The following is a 19,374-nucleotide window of genomic DNA, read 5'->3' on the forward strand; positions in this document are numbered from 1 at the left end:
TATGACATCACAAAGGGCCACCTTCTAGTCTCAGGTTTTGACCCCAAAGTCTCAGCAAATGGGATGATACTGTTTCGCTGACAACCCATATCACAGTGTCTCAGGGTGGGTGGGGTCAGGTTTTTTAAAAAATATATATTACATATATTCTCAAAGACTGTAGGAAACAGTGAAAATCCTTGCAGCCTGTACTAGGTTTGGTACCTAGGATTATATGACATTGAAATTTGCCATTTATTTCAGTCTTCTCCAGTCCGGTTTTAATTTGGCTATTTTACATAGAATATGATCCATTAATTATTGACTTGTTCTATCTGTGGGCCATTAGAAACAAGGAGAAAAAATCAGAATGTCCCAGTTAATAGAAGTACAAGTTAAAAACCCAGCAGAATAGTAGGTATAATCCAACAAAGAAGCTGCATTTATGAGCACACTTACCTGTGAGTAAGCCCCCATTGTACACACTAGGACATATTTCTGCATAAACGTGCCTAGGATTGCAGTGTGCAGGTAACAACTCTAGCCACACTTGGGAGCAGAAAACCCCTTGGACATCAAGGACACTTACTTCTGATCAAGGTTCCCTCTAAGGTGCGCGGCTGCGTGAGTGCATGCAACTCTGCCCCCTTTGTGCAGTTTTCTTCCTCCATGCACCCACAGTAATAGTTTCCAGCCCCTTTGGTTCCGATTGCAACGGAACCCTGTGCAGGGAGATGGAGTAGCCCACGCGAGGGGCAGAGCACCACCCAGAGGAGTTGAAAACTAGGGGTAATGTTGCTTCTGATTAAACATGCATAGACTTGAATCTATTTAAGGTACATGCTAGAATCATATAGCTCTGTCTCTATACAGTGGGGTCTCTACTTAAGAATGTCCCTACTTAAGAACAATCCAACTTAAGAACAGCTCCATTCGTTAAATCTTGTTTCTACTTGAGAACGGAGATCCAAGATAAGAACGGAAAAAAAACTTTCCTACCCTTTTTTTACCTTAGGTCAGTGGTCCCCAACCTTGGGCCTCCAGATGTTCTTGGACTTCAACTCCCAGAAATCCTGGCCAGTAGAGGTAGTGGTGAAGGCTTCTGGGAGTTGTAGTCCAAGAACATCTGGAGGCCCAAGGTTGGAGAACATTGCCTTAGGTCATCTTAGGTTAAAAAAAATCTCCCCCTAGTGGTAGAGTATGGATTAAGACATAAGACATAAGACATAAGAAATTTATTTGTCTTTGCGCTCACAAGTGGGTGCAACGAAATGAGGTGCTCTTCCCCAAAGTAAAACTGGACAACACTACAAAAAAAACTGGCTTTGCATTAGTTCCTATGGGAATTGATGCTTCAACGTACTGTACGAACGTGCCTCTACATAAGAACAAAAAACCGCTGGAACGGATTAATCGGTTTTCAGTGCATTCCTATGGGAAAATTTGCTTCAACTTAAGAATGTTTCAACTTAAGAACACCATTCCAATACGGATTAAGTTCTTAAGTAGAGGTTCCACTGTACAGTGGACCCTCGACTTACAGATGGCCCCACTTACAGACTTTTCAAGTTACAGACTTCTTTGGCCGCAAAATTTAGGTTCGACTTGCAGCCGGAGAATCGACCTACAGACTGGAAAAAAAACCCAAAATAGAACAAAAATGGAACAAAAACGGCCGGTTACGGATTTATCGGTTTTCAATGCATTGTAGGTCAATGGAGCCTCGACCTACAGACTTTTTCGACCTGCAGCCACCGTTCCAATACAGATTAATTCCGTAAGCCGATGGTCCACTGTATCTTTATCTCTATCTGTGTGGCATTTTACATATGAAATGTCAAGATATGGAAAAAATGTGTAATGATCCTTATAATTTTTTAAAAGCTTAGATTTACATGTTTCAACCTGGCTTCGTATGCTAGGAAATGGGGTAGGGAATCTTTGGCTAGAGATACGAGATCTCGTAAAAGAACAATATTAAGACAAATTCCTCTTATTATTCTAATTATATATCCTCTCTTCTACAGTATTCCGTTTGGGGGCTATCTCCACAGTTACTCATTTTTATGACATTGAAGAAATAAAAATCCGGTGAACCCCTACTGCACAGTATATTTCTCCTTAATTATATTAAGCATTAATTACAGCTCTATTAAATACGAGTTGAAGCTTTTTGCTATGTTAGTTTTTAACCCTTAAGCTATTCAGCAAATACTAAAAGACTGAGTGAGGGGTATGTGGCTTTTCCCAAGGGCTTATGGGATAATGCTTCAAGGATTTCTAGGTGGAGCCAGAGTAGAACATCAATGGGACAGAAGCCTGGGAGGGCTGGGATGGATTTGAGGAAGAGGAAGAAAGTTCCATTGAGATGAAGCTTTCTGTCTCTCTTTAGTCCCATTAAAGCCTGAAAGCCTAATATGACCGAGGAGGTGTACTGATTTCTAGAGTGTGTGTGTTGCGGGTGGGGCTTGAATATATCTGCATATTTTCACCATGATTACAGCCCTCCATGCTTTCAGGCTATAAAGTCTAGATAGGGCTTCTGTCTCTTGTAATACTATAACTGACAGTGAATTGTGGGAGCTTTGGGACAGATTAAAGGAAGCACATCTTCACCCAGCACAACTCCATGCATTTTTTTTCCAAATGTGCATATGGTTTTGTGTGCCAAAACATATGGAAAGCATCAGAAGATGTATGGATTTCCAAGGCCACGTGTGCTTTGGCTCATAGCCACTCTTGGGAGGTGCAAAAATGTTAATTGCATAACAAAATGCAAGCCCAGTGAATTTCTGTGCCATCACTTAGTAAGTATGGACGCACATCTGTATATTTTATTTATTTAACCTCATGTTAAACAAATGTTCTAAGTGTTTGTGCTACCCGAGAGATTAGAACCAAATAAAAGCTGCTTTGTTCAGTTCTTGTGAATAAACAGTTCTGTATGAATAATACTTAGTTTTTCATACATAATTTTGAATGAAATTATGTATTAATAATATTTAGTTTATGAACTGGAATAGCTCAGTGGGCACCCTGAGCTGCACCCTGCATCTTGCTGTGCTTTCAGAAAAACCAGCCAGATAGTATCACCTGGAGCTTGTGTAATTGATAAAGTGAATTTGCCCTGCCACCTGTGTGACCTTGTGCAAGCCACATTGCCCCTGAAAAACCACCAGAAGAAGGAAATGGTGAACTACTTCTGAGGAATCCATACCTTGAAATCCCTGTGGGGATCACTGTACATCTGAATTGATTACAGTGGTGCCCTGCTTGACGACCCCGTTAGATGACAAAATCGCCTTACAATTTTTTTGCGATCGCTATTGCGATTGCAAAATGATGGTTCCAATGGGTTTTTTTACTTGACGTTGATTAGGAGCCTGCTTCGCAAACTGTTTGTTCGCTAAACGATGATTTTTCCGGTTCCGCAAAATGGCTTCCCTCCCTTCGCAAAATGGCTTTCCTCCCCTCGCAAAATGGCTGTCTTCCGGACCCCTGCTTCAGAAGACAGCGATTTTAAACAGCTGATCGGCAGTTCTCTATGGACAATCTTCGCTGGACGATGAGGTATTTCCCCATTGGAACGCATTAGCCAGTTTGCAATGCATTCCAATAGGGGTTTTTTTGCTTGACGATGATTTTGCTTAACAGTGATTTTCCTGGAACGGATTATCATCGTCAAGCGGGGCACCACTGTATTAATTATTATAGTATATAGTGCAGAAAATTCAAGATGGAATCTGAATGAAAATGTGTAGGACTGTGGTGTTAATCTAGTTCCATTAGCAATAGTTTGTCTTTGTTATGATCTAATAAACCAATGCTTTAAATTAGGTATGTAATGAACACTTGACAAGTCTTTGGCTCCTGGCAATTTTGGACGGTCCACCTGGATGCAAGTCACTCCAGTACTTCCATGGAGACTGGCAGAGCAGCAGCAGGGAGAAGTACTGAACTATGAAACACACACACACACACCAAACACACACACATGATTTCCTGGGCAAGATTAAGTTTGACTGCAACTGCACTGGCCCTTTTTAAATGGCCTGGTGTGGTCTAAATAGAGTCACTTGAAGTTCAGAGGAGCGATATGCCATTTTGGGCAGTTGTCACATTCAAATGGCATATTGACCTCAAGCAACCCTATTAAGTCTGACTCCTTATGCTGTGACTTTCTGGTACTGTATCATGAAGTGGCTTAATAATCGAGCTACTTCAGGATATCAGCAAAGTGAACGTTTCCCCTGCTTTTCTCCAGTGGTGAGGGGAGGATATGTTTATTTTATTGATTGATTGATTGATTGATTGATTGATTGATTTGATTTGATTTGATTTGATTTGATTTGATTTGATTTGATTTGATTTATATCCCGCCCATCTGGTCTGGTCGACCACTCTGGGTGGCTTCCAATAAGGTGTATACGATAAAACATAAGAATTTTACAAACAGTCCATAACACTTACAATAATAAAACAAATAATAAATGAAAGAAAAAAGAAAGAATTAAATATTGACAGGAGGGAAGGCCTGAACATACAACCATATTTTTAGTTGACTCTTAAAAGTGCCCAGCGTAGGGGCCACACGAATAACCGGGGGAAGGTTATTCCAGAGGCAAGGAGCCACCGCCGAGAAGGCCCGGTTTCGTGTCCTTTCCTTCCGGGCCTCCCTCGGCGTTAGGCTCCTCAGCCTCACCTCCTGGCTCGTGTGGGTGATTCAAGTAGATCTAGTTGGGAGCAGGCGTTCCGACAAGTATCGGGGTCCTAAACCGTTTAGGGCTTTATATGTAAGCATTAACACTTTGAAGTCAATGTGGAAAGGGATGGGCAGCCAGTGCAGCATGGCCAGAGTAGGAGAGATATGTTGGTAGTTTCTCACTCCAGTAAGGAGTTTTGCCTCTGCTAGACCATGAATGATGCACTGAATGACTTAGATTAATTTAAAAAAAAATATTTGCCTTGTTTGTAGCGCTGAGTGAGAAACTGCCTGCAGCCACAGTTTTGATTGGTACTTACGCAGCATGCCAATAAAGGTTTCTGTTTCTGTTTCTGTTTCTGATTGGTACTTCACACTAAGGCAACATTTAAAATAATAATAATCTAAATGATTCAGTGCATTAACGGTGATCTAGCAGAGGCACTTACCCTGCCCATCTTCAGAGGAGCAAGGGAAGTGTTCAATTTGCCTACATGCTGAAGTGGCTTGTTTATTAAGCCACTTCACAATACTGGAAAATAACAGACCAAGGAGCCTTGGTAGCTTTGATAGCTGCAAGGCTTAAATTTTGATCCGTTCTTAGCGATCACACCTACTGGAAACGGATCAAACTAGACCATGGCTACCTGCACCAAAATGTAGACGCCCCTGATAGGGACTCAAAGAGGTGCAGAGCAGAGGCACTCTGGGGGCAGATTGGTTCACTCTAGCAACCAGGTCATCTTATTGCTGGGGGGAAAGCGCGAATGAACCAGCTCACTCCGGTCACCAAACAGCAGGATAAATGCTCTTTGACAGACCTGTAACACTTCTTGTCCCTTAATTATTATCCTCCACAGAATGTTTAAATCCCCTTGTTGCTCTTGTCAGTTTCAGGCCCTTACCTTGGGCAAGTGAGCCTGCCTATTAGACTTGCATGAGGAGACAGGCAGCAGTTTGAAACTGGTGTAGGAGCCTGAAATTGAAAGAGGACTCTTGGTATGTTGGAGGAGAAAAGGGGGGAATTCTTCCAGGTTGTCTTTGATGTTTTCTGCTTCTTTCTGATAAGGCTAGGCAGGATGCAGCATGATCCAGTTTGGCTTGTGGAGGTAAGAAGAAGGCCTGAACCTCTCTGCTTGCTCTTTTGACTCTGAAGCCATTTATCTTCTGATGGTCATCATTACCTCTAGTCATGGTGTCCACTAGAAGAACAATGGATTTTAAAATGCCATTCTGGCGAGAGATCAAAAGGTCCAGCTTCCTGCTTCCCACCTCTGTTTTTAAAATGTTCTCTTATTTCTGACCCTGCTTTTTAGGGATCTGTCAGTTATCAGAATCCTGCCACGTATCATGTCTGCCTGTGTGGATCCCTGCTGCCACCAGGGCTGTGCTGGAAGTAACGATAACATGTGTGTGTTGGGGGGGAGGGCAGCAATTCTCATCTGAAACCAGGCCATCTCTAAAGCCTGTTCTCTCTACACCTTCTTTCCACAAAATTCATGAACCTACCCATTCCTCTGTACTTGTCTTTTTCTTTCTCTCCATCAGAAAAAAACAAGTGAAAGCCTCAGCTTCTCAGACAGTGGTGCAAAAATGTGACAATTTACACCCCAGGAAAACCCTGATAGTTCCATAGATTGAGCTCAAATGATGCCAGAAATCAGTGCCCTACTATCTCCAGTTAGCTCAGTGATTCTGTCTCAGGACTGGTGCCAAGCTCACTTCCTCATATGAGAGCTTTTCCTGGAGTCCAGCCCAGGTTTTTTAAGTTAAACAAGGCCGAGGTATGGCATTTGAGCTTTCCACACCCCCACAAGAAATATTCCCTGCTTTCCTTCCCCCTTCAGGTCCTTCTTTCCTTAATGGTGGTAAACCCTGCCCTGCTGTGAATATAGGAGCTGACCCCTGCTGAGCTTCTGGTCTTGACACTTTTCTATATTCCCACACTCGGCAAGAAGATAGGTTGGCATCCTGCCACCAGAAAACTCAACAGGGGAAAGGACCAAGATGATTCCTCTCCACCCCATGATTTATAGATAAGAGTGATTTTTTTTTTAAAAGTCCTGTTTTCAATTCTTTCTGAAAACGTTGATTGGCACTTTGACTGTATTTCCTTAATTCAATAGTTGTTCCTCAGTTTAAAATGCCCTTGTTCCAAAACAGTGGTTCTTAACCTTTTTTAAAGAAACACCTCCTTGAGCCATTGAGGAAGTTATCATCGCCCCCCCTCCCCGTGGCAGTGGCGCTGCGGCACCGCCGTGGGGAGGGAGGCAGTGATAACTTCCTCAATGGTGGTGGCGGTGCAGTAGTGATGGCGGCACCACATCCGCTGCCAGCACCAGCTGCTCTGGATCTGGCAGTGCGGTGGCGCGGGTAGGGGGGCAATGATTACTTCCTCAGTGCCGGTGGCACTACATCCGATGCGAGCACCAGTTGCTCTGGATCCAGCAGCCTGGGGAGGGGGGCGATGATAACTTACTCAATGGCGGCGTTGGCATGCCAGCTCCATCGCTGCCCTACTGGTCCTTCACTGCCGTGTCACTCCTTTTCGTTCCATTGCCCCCCTGAAAAACGAAATTGTCCCCTGGGGGGCAATATCACCCAGGTTAAGAACTACTGTTCTAAAACATCACTGTAGTGATCACCATGCTTTGGTTCAGGTAGAAGATTATTGGCATGTAACAATGAGAGCAGTTGGGAGGCGGAACCAGAGAAACTAGAAGGGAGGGGTGAGTCAGAGTCTAGTTAGTTCAGTCAGAGAGACAGAACTCACCCCTCTGACCTCTTCCATCTGCTCTTGACAGGTTCCATCTGCTGAGGGTTCTGGCCTGTCCTCGTGGCAAAGCAACTTTTATATCCTCCGTGCACCAGGGACGAGCCACCTTCCATCTTTCCTCAAGGGGTTGTCTCCCTTTCCTCGTAGTCTCTGCCATCACCTTCATGGGGAGGGCTGTGGTTTGAGACCCAGTCTCCTGGAGGGAGGGGGCTTCTCCTACCATCCTGAGTCCACCTGTTTACCCTCTGGGTCTCCTGACCCCTAAGTTTTTCCTGTTGGTGCTCTCAGTGGGAGTGCAGCAGCTTACCAACAGAGATGTTTGCTCTTGTCCTCTTCCCATAAGATGATTAATATGTAATGAAATTAAAATGCTTCTGTCTTTGTTCAAGTCAAAAAAGATAAGAGCTTAATGTGTTGAGGTATTCTCATCCAGCTGTTTCTCATCAGAAACTGTCTTGGAAGTTCTTTTTCATGGAAAGACCACCTGCAAGCCAGAGATACACCATGGTTTGATTTGGGGGAAGTTGGGATTCTTCCCTCAACACCATCATTCCACACGTATATACACGGGACTTCCACATTTGCTATAGTATTTCCCGTAAGTCCACAAGGAATCCTGTCCTGTTTGTACAATCACATCAATATTATATGGTCTTTTACTAGCTGAACAAATGGTGCTTATGTATGCTGTTAATAATAATAATAATAATAATAATAATAATAATAATAATAATAATAATAATAATAATAATAATAATAAGAAGAAGAAGAAGAAGAAGAAGAAGAAGAAGAAGAAGAAGAAGAAGAAGAAGAAGAAGAAGAAGAAGAAGAAGAAGAAGAAGAAGAAGAAGAAACAACTCCACATATACTTATTTGGAAATTAAATCTGGAAGTTGTCCAGGTTAAATTGGAAAGAAGGTGGAGTATAACGCAAGACAGAGTCAGCTAGGGAACAAAAGCAGAATGGAGCCAGAGACATCTGCTATTCCCTGCTAGTTTGTGGCTTCCATTTATCTTCTGGTTTGGCATGGTGTATGTCAGCAAACCTCCATCACTTACTGTATAAGGATGGTGCAGCTGTGAAAGGGAGTCCTGCACTTTCCCCCACTTATTCCCGCGTAATAGGTGACTAGAGGAGGCTGCCGCGTTTCAGAGGCATCATGAAATAGAATCTGAAAGAGCGTTCCTGCAGTTTGTTTCTGCCAAGCTTCGTTCTCTTCCTCAGATTCTTCTCTGGGGACAGACACTAAATAGGAATCCATCTGTTCCCCTCTAAGAACTCCTCAACCATCACTTTCTGAGGAGAGGGTTTCTCCTTCTGGCTGATCCCCATATGTGTTCACATGGCGTTTTGTTTTGTTAAACAAGAGTGCAGGCGATTGTGAACTTCAATTCTGTTCAGGGCCCTAGAAACTGATGAGATCTGTGTGAGAACAGAGCAGTCGTGCTATGGAAGGGTATTCATTCCAAGCAGGCTTGGCTTTGCTTTCCATCATTCCGGCCTGCAGATTCAAGACAAAACCTGGCTTTGTTCCTTAAAGAGAATGATTCATTTGGATCCAAATGGTTATAGAAAGTGATGGGACTGTGTCTTCAACAGATAGAAGCTCAAGGCTTCTAGGAGCTCTGTGTGCTGGAGGCATGTTAGGAATGACCCTGTTCGATAGCCAAGCCAAGAATTTAGCTACGCGGATTGAGTTTGTTGGCAGAATATTAGAACCAACACAGGGAGATATATCTAGCTGATGCTCTCTGACTTTAACTAGCCACTGTCTCTCCCTGTTTCTCTATGCAAAGGGAAATGGATAACCCCCAATGTTGGGGATCAGTCAAGGATTGGCCTCTGATGCAAATCCTTGAAGTGCTACAATCCTCATTCATGGTTCTGTTCTACAGTAGAATTACTACTGCTGTGTGTTGCTAGCAAAGATTTATTCCTAATGCCTCCACATTAAAGGTAACTCATAGCTTAGTAAGCTTGTCTCTCCCCCCCCCCCCAGTTCTGCTGAAATAGACAATACTGGACTAAATGAATGAGTCATCTGGGTCAGCATGGCAATTTCATCTACTCAGGGATTCAGAATCAGTGGTGATCTTGTATCCAAAAGGCATATTCCTGATCTTGCTCTTGTGGCCCAAGCTCTCTGCCCAAGATTGCTGGGGGAGCCCAACTTCAGATAATGGATTCAATAAACATTTCAGAGAGTGAAGCTGGTTAAGTTTGGTTCTAGCCATGGATGAGAATCTAGTGGCATCAGCAGTACTTGCCAAGAGAAAGCACCGTGATTTTGAGAGGAGGCAAAAGGTCACAAGGGTATAAATGGCTTGTTGGGTACAAGCTTTTTTAGCTGAACGTTAGCATTCACTTGGGGTCACCCCAGACTGAGGTGGGACGAAGGGCACTGCTGCTTCACCTTGCTGTCACAGCTACCACTGTTCTTTTATCTCCACCATCACCACCTCCTTCTCCCTGCTTTCGCTATTTTCCTATCCACCATCATCTGTTTTCTGACTGCCACATTCTGAGGATCTCTCGGAGCTGGAAAAATTCCTTGAGTACTTTTCCATCAAAATCACTGTTGCCCTGGCCCCAGCATGGCAGCAAGCCTTCTTTGGACTACAGTTCCCAGAATTCACCAGCCCGCATGGCCATAGGCTGGGGTGGTTGTCAGATTCTGGGAGCTGTAGCCAGAACAAGTCACATTTCCGAGCAATGGCCAAAACAGAGGCCATTTCCCTGTGCTCAGTGTAGGAAATTCTCCTGGATGGCCCTCAACAATGCCTGGCTCTGAGAAGTTCTGACAGCCCAAAAGCTAGAAAATGGCCGGTTCTAAAGAATATTGCAAAGCAGCTGCCACTCATTTCCCTCTCTTAGGGGGAGTCTGTTGCCTGAGGTGACTATTTCGGATTTTGCCTAATGGTAAATCCAGCCTGGGTTGGAGGATTGTAATATTTTCAGTTTCTTTATACCAATTGCTTCAGAAAGAAATGTACATTCACTGGTTAGAAATCAGGACATAACTTGTTATTAGTTCCTTTTTATAACAACCAACTTATAATTCAGTTACATTATGATAGTAGTGTTACAGAGGGTCACAGGTGTGTTCTCCCACTCCACCCACCTCTGGTTAGGTGTGGTTTGTACCATGTACCAAAAGCTTGCAACAGTCTTCACTGTTTTGCACTGTAACCAAAGGTGGTTTTAGTTACTTTTATAGTTCTCTCTGTGTGTAGCCTCAGTACTTAGGTATGGGTTGTACCATAGACCATTAGTTTGTAACATTTCTTTTTTAAAAAGTTAATTAAAGGAATTCAGTATGGAAGTCACTTCAAAAATACCACAATAACAGTGGCCATTTTGCTGGGTGTGTAAATGGAGTACAGTTTAACTCTAACTAATTGCTAGAATAATAATTACATGCTGCAGACTTTGAATGACCATTTTAATTAATTTTATATTTTTATGTTAGCTTTGTTGACTGAAAAAGTTCAGGACTAACATTAGTTGGATATAGTTCCTGTTGAAGTCAATGGGGCCCAAGCCACTACTAACGCATGTCTTGATTTTAATGGGAATTAAGTTAAACCACTGTTGTCAGAATCCAACCCTGCATTTGTAAATATTTCAGCTTGTGACCACTGAGGTTGAAGAAGTACCACAAAACATAAGTGGAGATTTTAAATTTTATTTTGCTGAAGCAGTACTTTCATCCTTTATTTTCGTCCTAACAGTTAGTGCCACGAGCAGATGCTGAAGATGTAAACGGGGCCTCCAAGGGTAGCTGAGTCAGCGATGGTTACCATTACACGAGAACATAGCTGATTTCTTTCCCTTTTAATGAAAAACCCTCAGGCTTTTGCCTGCTGAGAGAACGGTTGAAAATCGGGGGCCTCTGGACTGTGCCTGTTTGTATCTCTTGGGTGTTTCTGAATTGTTTTTCCAAGAACAAAACAGTTGGCTCAGTTTCGTAAGACAACTTTGATGACACATAGATTTAAAAAAAATATCTTCCTGCGCAGTTCATGGGCTTTGCAACTTTCATTATTCTCTGTTTCGTCCTGCTATACTTACTTTTTGGTCATTTCAGGATTTGGGAGTCGCCTCTCCTCTTGGCAGCAAAGGAAAACGATGTCTCCGCCATTCAGAAGATGCTTGCCAGCCATAGCTGTGACCTTCATGAGAGAGGTACTGGTCTAGACTTCGTTTTTGCCGCCAAACCACAGTCCATCAGGGAGGGGTGCCGGGATTGTTGAAGAATGGCGAAACAGAGCAACAATGGTAGAAATGTGTTCCTGGGCTGAAGTAGGTTCAGAATAAGTTCAGAAGTGATAGAAGGGTCAGTAAATACAGGGGTGTTGCTCTTCCTGATTCAAATCAGAATGTGCACATTTCATCTCCCCATAAGATACATGTGCTGCTACTATATTGAGTGCATGTCTTTCTCTTCAGTAGCGAAGGGCCACGCCCTGTGTTTGAGAAGGTAGAAACAGAGAAGAATGGGAAGCATCAGCAGCTTATGCTTCCTGTCCAATAGGTAGTACGGTCACATTGGAAGTAGCTGTAGTTACCTGCACAGGGACCTACTGAAAACCGGTGGTGGACTGACACATGGCCTCCTTTTCTGTATCGGACGCTCTGCCCAGGTGCTGTTGGAGAGACAGCGCTTCACATAGCTGCCCTCTACAATAGCTTGGAAGCTGCCCAGCTCCTGATGGACTCAGCTCCAGAACTTGTGAATGAGGCGATGACATCCAAGCTCTACACAGGTAATGAAGAGGATTGCATTTCTATCCCTCCCCTTGGTTCCCCAGTCAGCCCTGTTCAGTTCATGATACTTACTGCTTCTAGCCATGGGCTGTTGTAAACACAACGGAAATATGAAAGAATGCAGCCACAATGACTCTTCGGGCTCCACAGGGGTGGGGTGGGGCTCATGGTCTGAATAGTACTAGTGAGTTAAAGGGTAATTATTCTCAAAGCAATCAAATTGCAAAAGTTCCCCTCCCTTCCATTAAAAAAAAAAGACAAGAAACCACAGAACTGGTCTCATAGCAACCAGAAAGTTGGGAAAGCAGGGGGGAGGGACCCAGGTGAGCACCAGGTGAACTCACCTGACTGGGAACCCATGGTGTTGCCACCTCTCATTTGTCTTCAGCAAAAATAAAAATAAAAATAAAATAAAAAGGCATGGAAAGGGGGGGGGACATAAGAGACAGCTCCTGTTCCTCCTTGGCACTGGGCCAAGTGGGAATCCTGCTTCCCAAAGTTTGATTGAGGTGGTTGGCTGAGGACACAATCTTTGTTTCATGAATGTGGAGTTGACTCCCTTCTCCCTATCGGACAGCAGAAGGCGTAAGTCCTGTCTTCCTTTCTGCTTCTGGAGCATGTGCTGGGGAGGGCAGGCTGAGGGAGAGAACGGGGCGGGGGGGAGGAATCCAGTGCTTCAGCTGTTTGGTACTCAGGGAGGAGGGGACTCCTTCCCTGCCCCTTGTCAGCAGCTGGCGTGTTGAGAGCAGTAGCAACACTACTGCCCTCAGTGAAGTGCCTGCCTGGTGGGGAAGCAGCCGATAGGAGGGGAGAGAAGCAGCCACCGTGCCTTGGCTCCTGAGGGAAAGTGTAATTTCAGGTGTCCTGTCAAGTCACGTCTGACTTAGGGCAAACTTCCCAGGGGGTCTTAAGGTGTGAAGTACTTAGAAGGGGTTTCTCGGCCCCTCCTTCTGGGGATGTTGCAGGACAGGGCAGCTTCTCCAGGGCAGTAACATTAGCAAGGACCTCCAGGCCCAGGGATTAACCTGGAGCCTGGGTGGCCCACCTCATCCTTCCCAGTGAGATTATTGGTCATTACTGTCGATCCATCTCGGAGGCAGAGGCAGAGATTGAAAGCGGGGGAGGGGAGGCAGCTGCTCAAGGAGTTCAAGGCAGGATCTGATTCAGGGTCTTCTTAGTCCAAACTCATAGCCATGGCTATCTCTGAGAAATAGCATCTGGCGAAATTCAAGCTGCAGTCATAAACATCAGGAACAGAACCAACAAAGCACTAAAATGCCTGAAGGTGAATCTCAGCTACTCATTTTAATGGCAATTAATTTTGCAATTGCGTTAGTCATTAAAATCAGCCTCTATATCACCATGGCAGTGTATTCCAGCCCCCTATCTTCTGCAGTGAACGCAGATGAGCTTCTTTGAGGATACGGGAGGGCTAATCTAATCTACAAGTGATTTCAAGAGCCTTTGTATTGTAGTTCACGAGGGAATCTTTCACAAATTGGCCAGAGAATTATCATGCAATTTTTAAAAAAGGCTGTAGTTTTTCCAACGCTGTCTTCCACTTCATGGAAGGAATCGTATCTTGTATTTCAGGGGAGACGGCGCTTCACATAGCTGTGGTGAACAAAAATGTGAAGCTGGTGAAAGCCTTGCTTGAAAAGGGAGCAGACATTAATGGTCCGCGAGCCACTGGATACGTCTTCAAGAGGAGGAGCGACAATCTTATTTACTTTGGTAGGTCCCGGCCCATTCCCCTGCCTTCGGGAGAGTCTGTTTTTCACAGCCTACATTTCTATGCGGTTGGAGACTTTTTGGTAGGGCGGAGCATTCAATCAGATGCCCCTTTGCCCAACAATTTGCAGTGGCACAGCCCAGATACAGTTCAGCCACCTCTGTAAGAAGAAAACCCTGATTCTCTTTGTCCCTCTGCCGCTTAATCAGAGGCCCATATTGCTAACCGAGAGTGTGATCCTAACTGTCCAAGAGGGAGGAGGTGCTGGCATAGCTGAGACTCAGCATGCAGAGGTTGGGCCAAACCCCTCCCGGTCATGGGAGGTGGGAAATTCTTTAGGCCTACCTCGAGCTGGGCCTCGCTTTATGCCAGCATAATGGTTGTGAGCCTGGATTGAGAGGGATTTGGATCTGGAGTCATCCAGCTGTTCCCCCACTCCTTCTCTTCTCCATCCTCCAGCTGTTTTCGACCAAAACAGAAAATGTGCCACGACCAAGGCAGTTGTGAGGGCACAAGAGGTTACACTGCCCATCCCAAACTCACTAGAGCTGATATATCTTTGAGATGGGTTGGGGTTGCATTGCTTGCAGCTAGCTTTTCAGGATGGCCCTGTTGAGGAGGAAACATAAAAATCCCTAGGGACATGCCTAGATTTACGTTTGCTGTGTAAATCTGTCCCTAGCTTCTACATTATACCAAGCCCCATTTTTAAAATCCTCTTCGGTTCATGATAAAATGTTGCTGCTCAAGGCTTTAAAGAGCTCTTTCCTATCTGGATTCCCTGATCTGCGGTGGTATTTTTTTTTAAGACGGAGGCTGACTTTTCCTTGAAGAGCTAAATCTCCTGCCGGCGGATATGAGGATTTCCCAGCTGACTTTATTAGAGCCGAGGACCTGCCATGCTGTGCTCAGATAGATCCCCTGTCACCTGTTTCAGGCAGTAATTAAACCATGCTTAGTAGATCAATTTTCAAGCATTTTAGTAATGAGCCTTCATTAATTTTCACTCAGAATAAATTCTAACACTCCAGAGAGAAGATGTGAACAAAAGGGCGGAGGTCTGTGACTTCGGTTTCCTTCCTCCAACTGCTCCCACTCAGATTAAGTTCTGACACTGAGGGTGAAAATGCACAATCACAGAGGGTGTCCTCTCTTTCCTTTTAACCTGATGGGTCATAGTTTAATTAGGGTGAAGGCTGGAGTAAAGGGCTATGCAGTTGGTGATGAAATAGAACGGAACCACAAGGGGATTTTGATTTTTGAAATGAAATAAAATAATATAAACCAAAAGTAAAGAACCCGGTGTTTCACCTCGAAACCTATTAGTCATAGGCTTTTATTAGTCTTGGATGATGGAAGCTGTAGTCAAACAACAGCTGGAAGGATCAAGTTGGTCACATTCCTTGTCTAGATGAGCCGTTTGTCATGTCTGCAGAAATGTTTGGAACACATGGTAGAAAAACATGTGACATTTGACATGGGAAATCGTTGTGTCATCTATGCATGTTATGACGTCCTTACTTTGTATGTTTCCATATCAGGCAAAGGTTCCACATTAGCAACAGCTGAATATTTCAGAGCTATAAAACTAGAGCACTGTCGTCTTTACCTCAAAGGTGCTCTGATGTTATTATGTCTGTAACGTTAGCATACCTAGAGCTATAAGGATAGATCTAATCCAGCAGTTCTTATATGGCAAATCTACATGCAGTTCTTACTCAAAGACATTTGACCCAAATGAAATAGACAAAAGCTTCTTCTGTGGGCATAAATCCCCTTATATTGGCAGGGGATGCCATTGTCCATTCAGAACCTCTTATGATCTGAGAAGCCTGTTAGCAAAGCTCTCCAGTGGCAAAGATCTGTCTGGAAGAATTCAGATAATTTCCCATATGAATTCTGAATAAAATGAATCTTCTGTTCATGTATCTTGAGGAAGGTTTTCCACTATGACTCTTCATAGGATCGTAAAGTTAAGAAGGGGCCTATAAGGCCATCGAGTCCAACCCCCTGCTCAAGTTAGGAATTCAAGTCAAAGCAGATCTGCCAGGTGGTTGTCTAAGCTCCTCCTGAATGTCTCCAATGTTGGAGCACTCACCACCTCTCGAGGTAAATGGTTCCGTTGCCGTACTGCTCATACTTCTTAACTGCTCCTATAGTTAGGAAATTTTTCCTGATATTCAGCCAAAATCTGGTTTCCTGTAACTTGAGCCCATTGTTGCGTGTCCTGCATTATGGGATGATCAGGAAGAGATCCTGCCCCTCCTCTATATGACAGCCTTTCAAGTATTTGAAAAGTGCTATCACTTCAAGGTACAGGTAATAATTCAGTGTTCCTTCCTTCAAGAACAGCGTGTCAGAAAGGATGCAGAGTCCTCCCTGATATTCTAGTTTTTTAAGGGCAGGTGCCTTTTGGGGCCAGGAATGGGGAGGCCTGCAGACTAGTAGGCTGCAGCCCCTGATTTCAGAAGAGCCAGTGAAGGAGATATTGAGTTAGGCCAGAGGCAAGCTCCTCCAGCCCAGGAACGCAGCCACTGTGCCAGCTCAAAGTTATGCCAAGGGGAGACTGTCTCTAAGTAATCCCACATACACACTGCTGGCTGACAGAGGCTTAGGTTCAGCCCATTTGTCAGCTGGCCCTCAGCCACCTTGGCTTTGTTCGGATTACACTCTCGGTAACACTAGAGCATCTTAGAGCAGTAGTATATGATTCCCTAACCTTACAGCTCTGAAACCCTCAATGTCACAGGGCTACGGTGCTCCTTGGGAATATTGTCATCAATGTTTTCAGGAGGCTCTTCCAAGAACTTGTGTCTTGTGGGCGAAGCCTGCAGCTTGACTCTGAATTTCAACGAAAAGGGAGAAAAGCCAGTTTCGGTGTAGAAAAAGAACAAGAGGAAAAGGGAGGGAGGAGGTCAGTTTTCTGTGGGGATGGAAGGGCGGAGAACTGCAACAAGCCACGTGAGTATCTCTGTTCTTGATGCAAGAAATCCAAATTCCTCAGGATCTTGTGCTATATATAAAAGAAGAGGTAATTATTTGACAGTTCTTCTTGCCAAAGAGAATTAAGTGATTTATATAACATTACTTTTGAGTTCTGTGTACAGGGGCAGCAGTGAATCTGGGACTGTGCCTCCAGTGCCAGGAATGAAATTTACTAAATCCTTTGTTTGTTGGTCTGTTTCCTATCTCCACAGGGGAACATATTTTATCTTTCGCAGCCTGTGCAGGGAGCGAAGAAGTTGTGCAGTTGCTCATTGACTATGGCGCTGACATCCGAGTACAAGACTCCTTAGGTATGGCATCTTCTGAGGGGGTCTTGCACCCTTTTTGGGAGGGGGGTACATGTAGAAGGAGAGTCTGGTTCATTGGGGCTGTCCCACAACCTTGATCTTTTGTGAATATGTCAGGAGACCAGATTGGACAGATTCCTTCCTGGGAAAGTGGGGATTAGTCTGCAGGGTTCCCCATCCTCGCGTCCGCCCCCCTCCAAGATGCCTGTCTTGGAGTGTCATATTGGAACCCCATACCCAAAATACATGATGAGAAGAATCGGACTGTTCAGAATGCATCTGGGAGATTATCTGAAGGCAGGCCGACAGCTTAACATGTTAGAGAAGAAGATAGGTTTTCTATATATGTTACACCTGTGGTTATGGAAAGAGATTGGTTGATTGACTGACTGATTGATTTTGGTGCATCTGTATGTGTGCTCAGTCCCTCATTTCGTAATCAGAAATGATGCAGTCTGGCTAGAGCTGTTCCATTAATTTTAAAGAGTTGTGTGATGCGATTCAGAGCAAGAGATAGATTGTGGCATGAGCCCCCTGCGCTCCTCTGTTATAGCTCTGTGTCTGTGAAAGCTGAGGCCTTGGTGAGTTCCACAGCCAGCCTGTGGAAATGGCACCATGCGATGGTGCCATTTATGGAGTTTGGCTCCCAGCAGCTACTTAAAAGTAAATAAATAGAGGCACACTCCACTCTCTCCATTACTATTCATTCTTACTCTAGAAATATTAACTGAGCAGATTAGAGATAAAAAGTAAATAAAAGGACTGAAAGTAAGAGATCATACTTTTAAACTCCAAGCTTTTGCAGATGATCTAGTTACTATATTGGAGGATCCAATGGACTCAATTGAAGACCTGATGGAGATGCTGATGAATTTTGGTGGTGTTGCAGGAATGAAAATGAAACAAAAGAAATCAAAAATATTTGTTAATAATATGAGAGCTCAGGAATGAGAGAAATTAATAGAAAGGACTAACTTTCAAGAAGAGAAGAGAATCAGATACTTAGGGATTCAAATCACAAAGAAAACTACTACATTATTAAAAGACAATTATGTGAAGTTGATTGAAGAGATACACAATAGCTTGGAGAAATGGGACAAATTACAGCTACCGTATTTTTCGCTCCATAAGACTCACCTCTCCATAAGACGCACCAAAATTTTAGGAGAAGAAAACAGGAAAGAATAATCTGTTTTCTTCTCCTAAAAACTGATGAGCCTTATGGAGAGGTCGATCTTATGGAACACACCCTAGGACCCTTTAGAGACTCACCCTGCCACCCCGGGGGTCAGAGGGGGTGAAATCGCCACCTTCTGGGACTCTTGAGGCTTGGGAAGCTTCAGAAGAGTCCCAGAAGCTGGCGATTTTGCCCCCTCTGGCCCAGCGGGGGGGCAGGGTGAGCCTCCAAAGGGTCCTAGGGTGTGTTCCAGGACCCTTTAGAGACTCACCCTGCCTCCCCAGGGGCCAGAGGGGGCGAAATTGCCACCTTCTGGGAGTCTTCTGAAGCTTCCCAAGCCTCAAAAGAGTTCCAGAAGCTGGTGATTTCGCCCGTGCTGGCCCCGTGGGGGTGGGTGGGGGGAGCATCGCAAGGGTCCTGGAAGGCTCACTCGGACCCTTGTGACACTCCACCCCCCCACGGGGCCAGGGGGGTGAAAACGCCAGTTTCTGGGAGTCTTCTGAAGCTTCCCAAGCCTCAAAAGACTCCCAGAAGCTGGTGATTTCGCCCGTGCTGGCCCCGTGGGGGGGTGGGGGGAGCATCGCAAGGGTCCTGGAAGGCTCACTCGGACCCTTGTGACACTCCACCCCCCCACGGGGCCAGGGGGGTGAAAACGCCAGTTTCTGGGAGTCTTCTGAAGCTTCCCAAGCCTCAAAAGACTCCCAGAAGCTGGCGATTTCGCCTGCGCTGGCCCCGTGGGGGTGGGGGGGAGCATCACAAGGGTCCGAGTGAGCCTTCCAGGACCCTTGTGACACTCCCCCCACCTGGAAGCTGGCGATTTCACCTGCGCTGGCCCCGTGGGGGGTGGGGGGAGCATCGCAAGGGTCCTGGAAGGCTCACTCGGACCCTTGTGACACTCCACCCCCCCACGGGGCCAGGGGGGTGAAAACGCCAGTTTCTGGGAGTCT

At 44.9% G+C, this 19,374-nt stretch overlaps 1 protein-coding gene across 1 annotated transcript in view; it reads left to right on the forward strand.

Moving 5' to 3' along the window:
• The window catches only part of LOC110088899 (transient receptor potential cation channel subfamily V member 6), a 111,361-nt gene that overhangs the window by 51,900 nt on the left and 40,087 nt on the right, over positions 1 to 19,374 (forward strand). The window contains exons 2-5 of the mRNA XM_020811521.3: positions 11,546 to 11,643; positions 12,102 to 12,224; positions 13,819 to 13,959; positions 17,155 to 17,253. Coding sequence (XP_020667180.3) covers positions 11,546 to 11,643; positions 12,102 to 12,224; positions 13,819 to 13,959; positions 17,155 to 17,253 — 461 coding nt within the window. The remainder of the gene's footprint in view (positions 1 to 11,545; positions 11,644 to 12,101; positions 12,225 to 13,818; positions 13,960 to 17,154; positions 17,254 to 19,374) is intronic.

The sequence above is a fragment of the Pogona vitticeps genome, chromosome 2 (genome assembly GCF_051106095.1).
Source record: "Pogona vitticeps strain Pit_001003342236 chromosome 2, PviZW2.1, whole genome shotgun sequence".
NCBI lineage: Eukaryota > Metazoa > Chordata > Lepidosauria > Squamata > Agamidae > Pogona > Pogona vitticeps.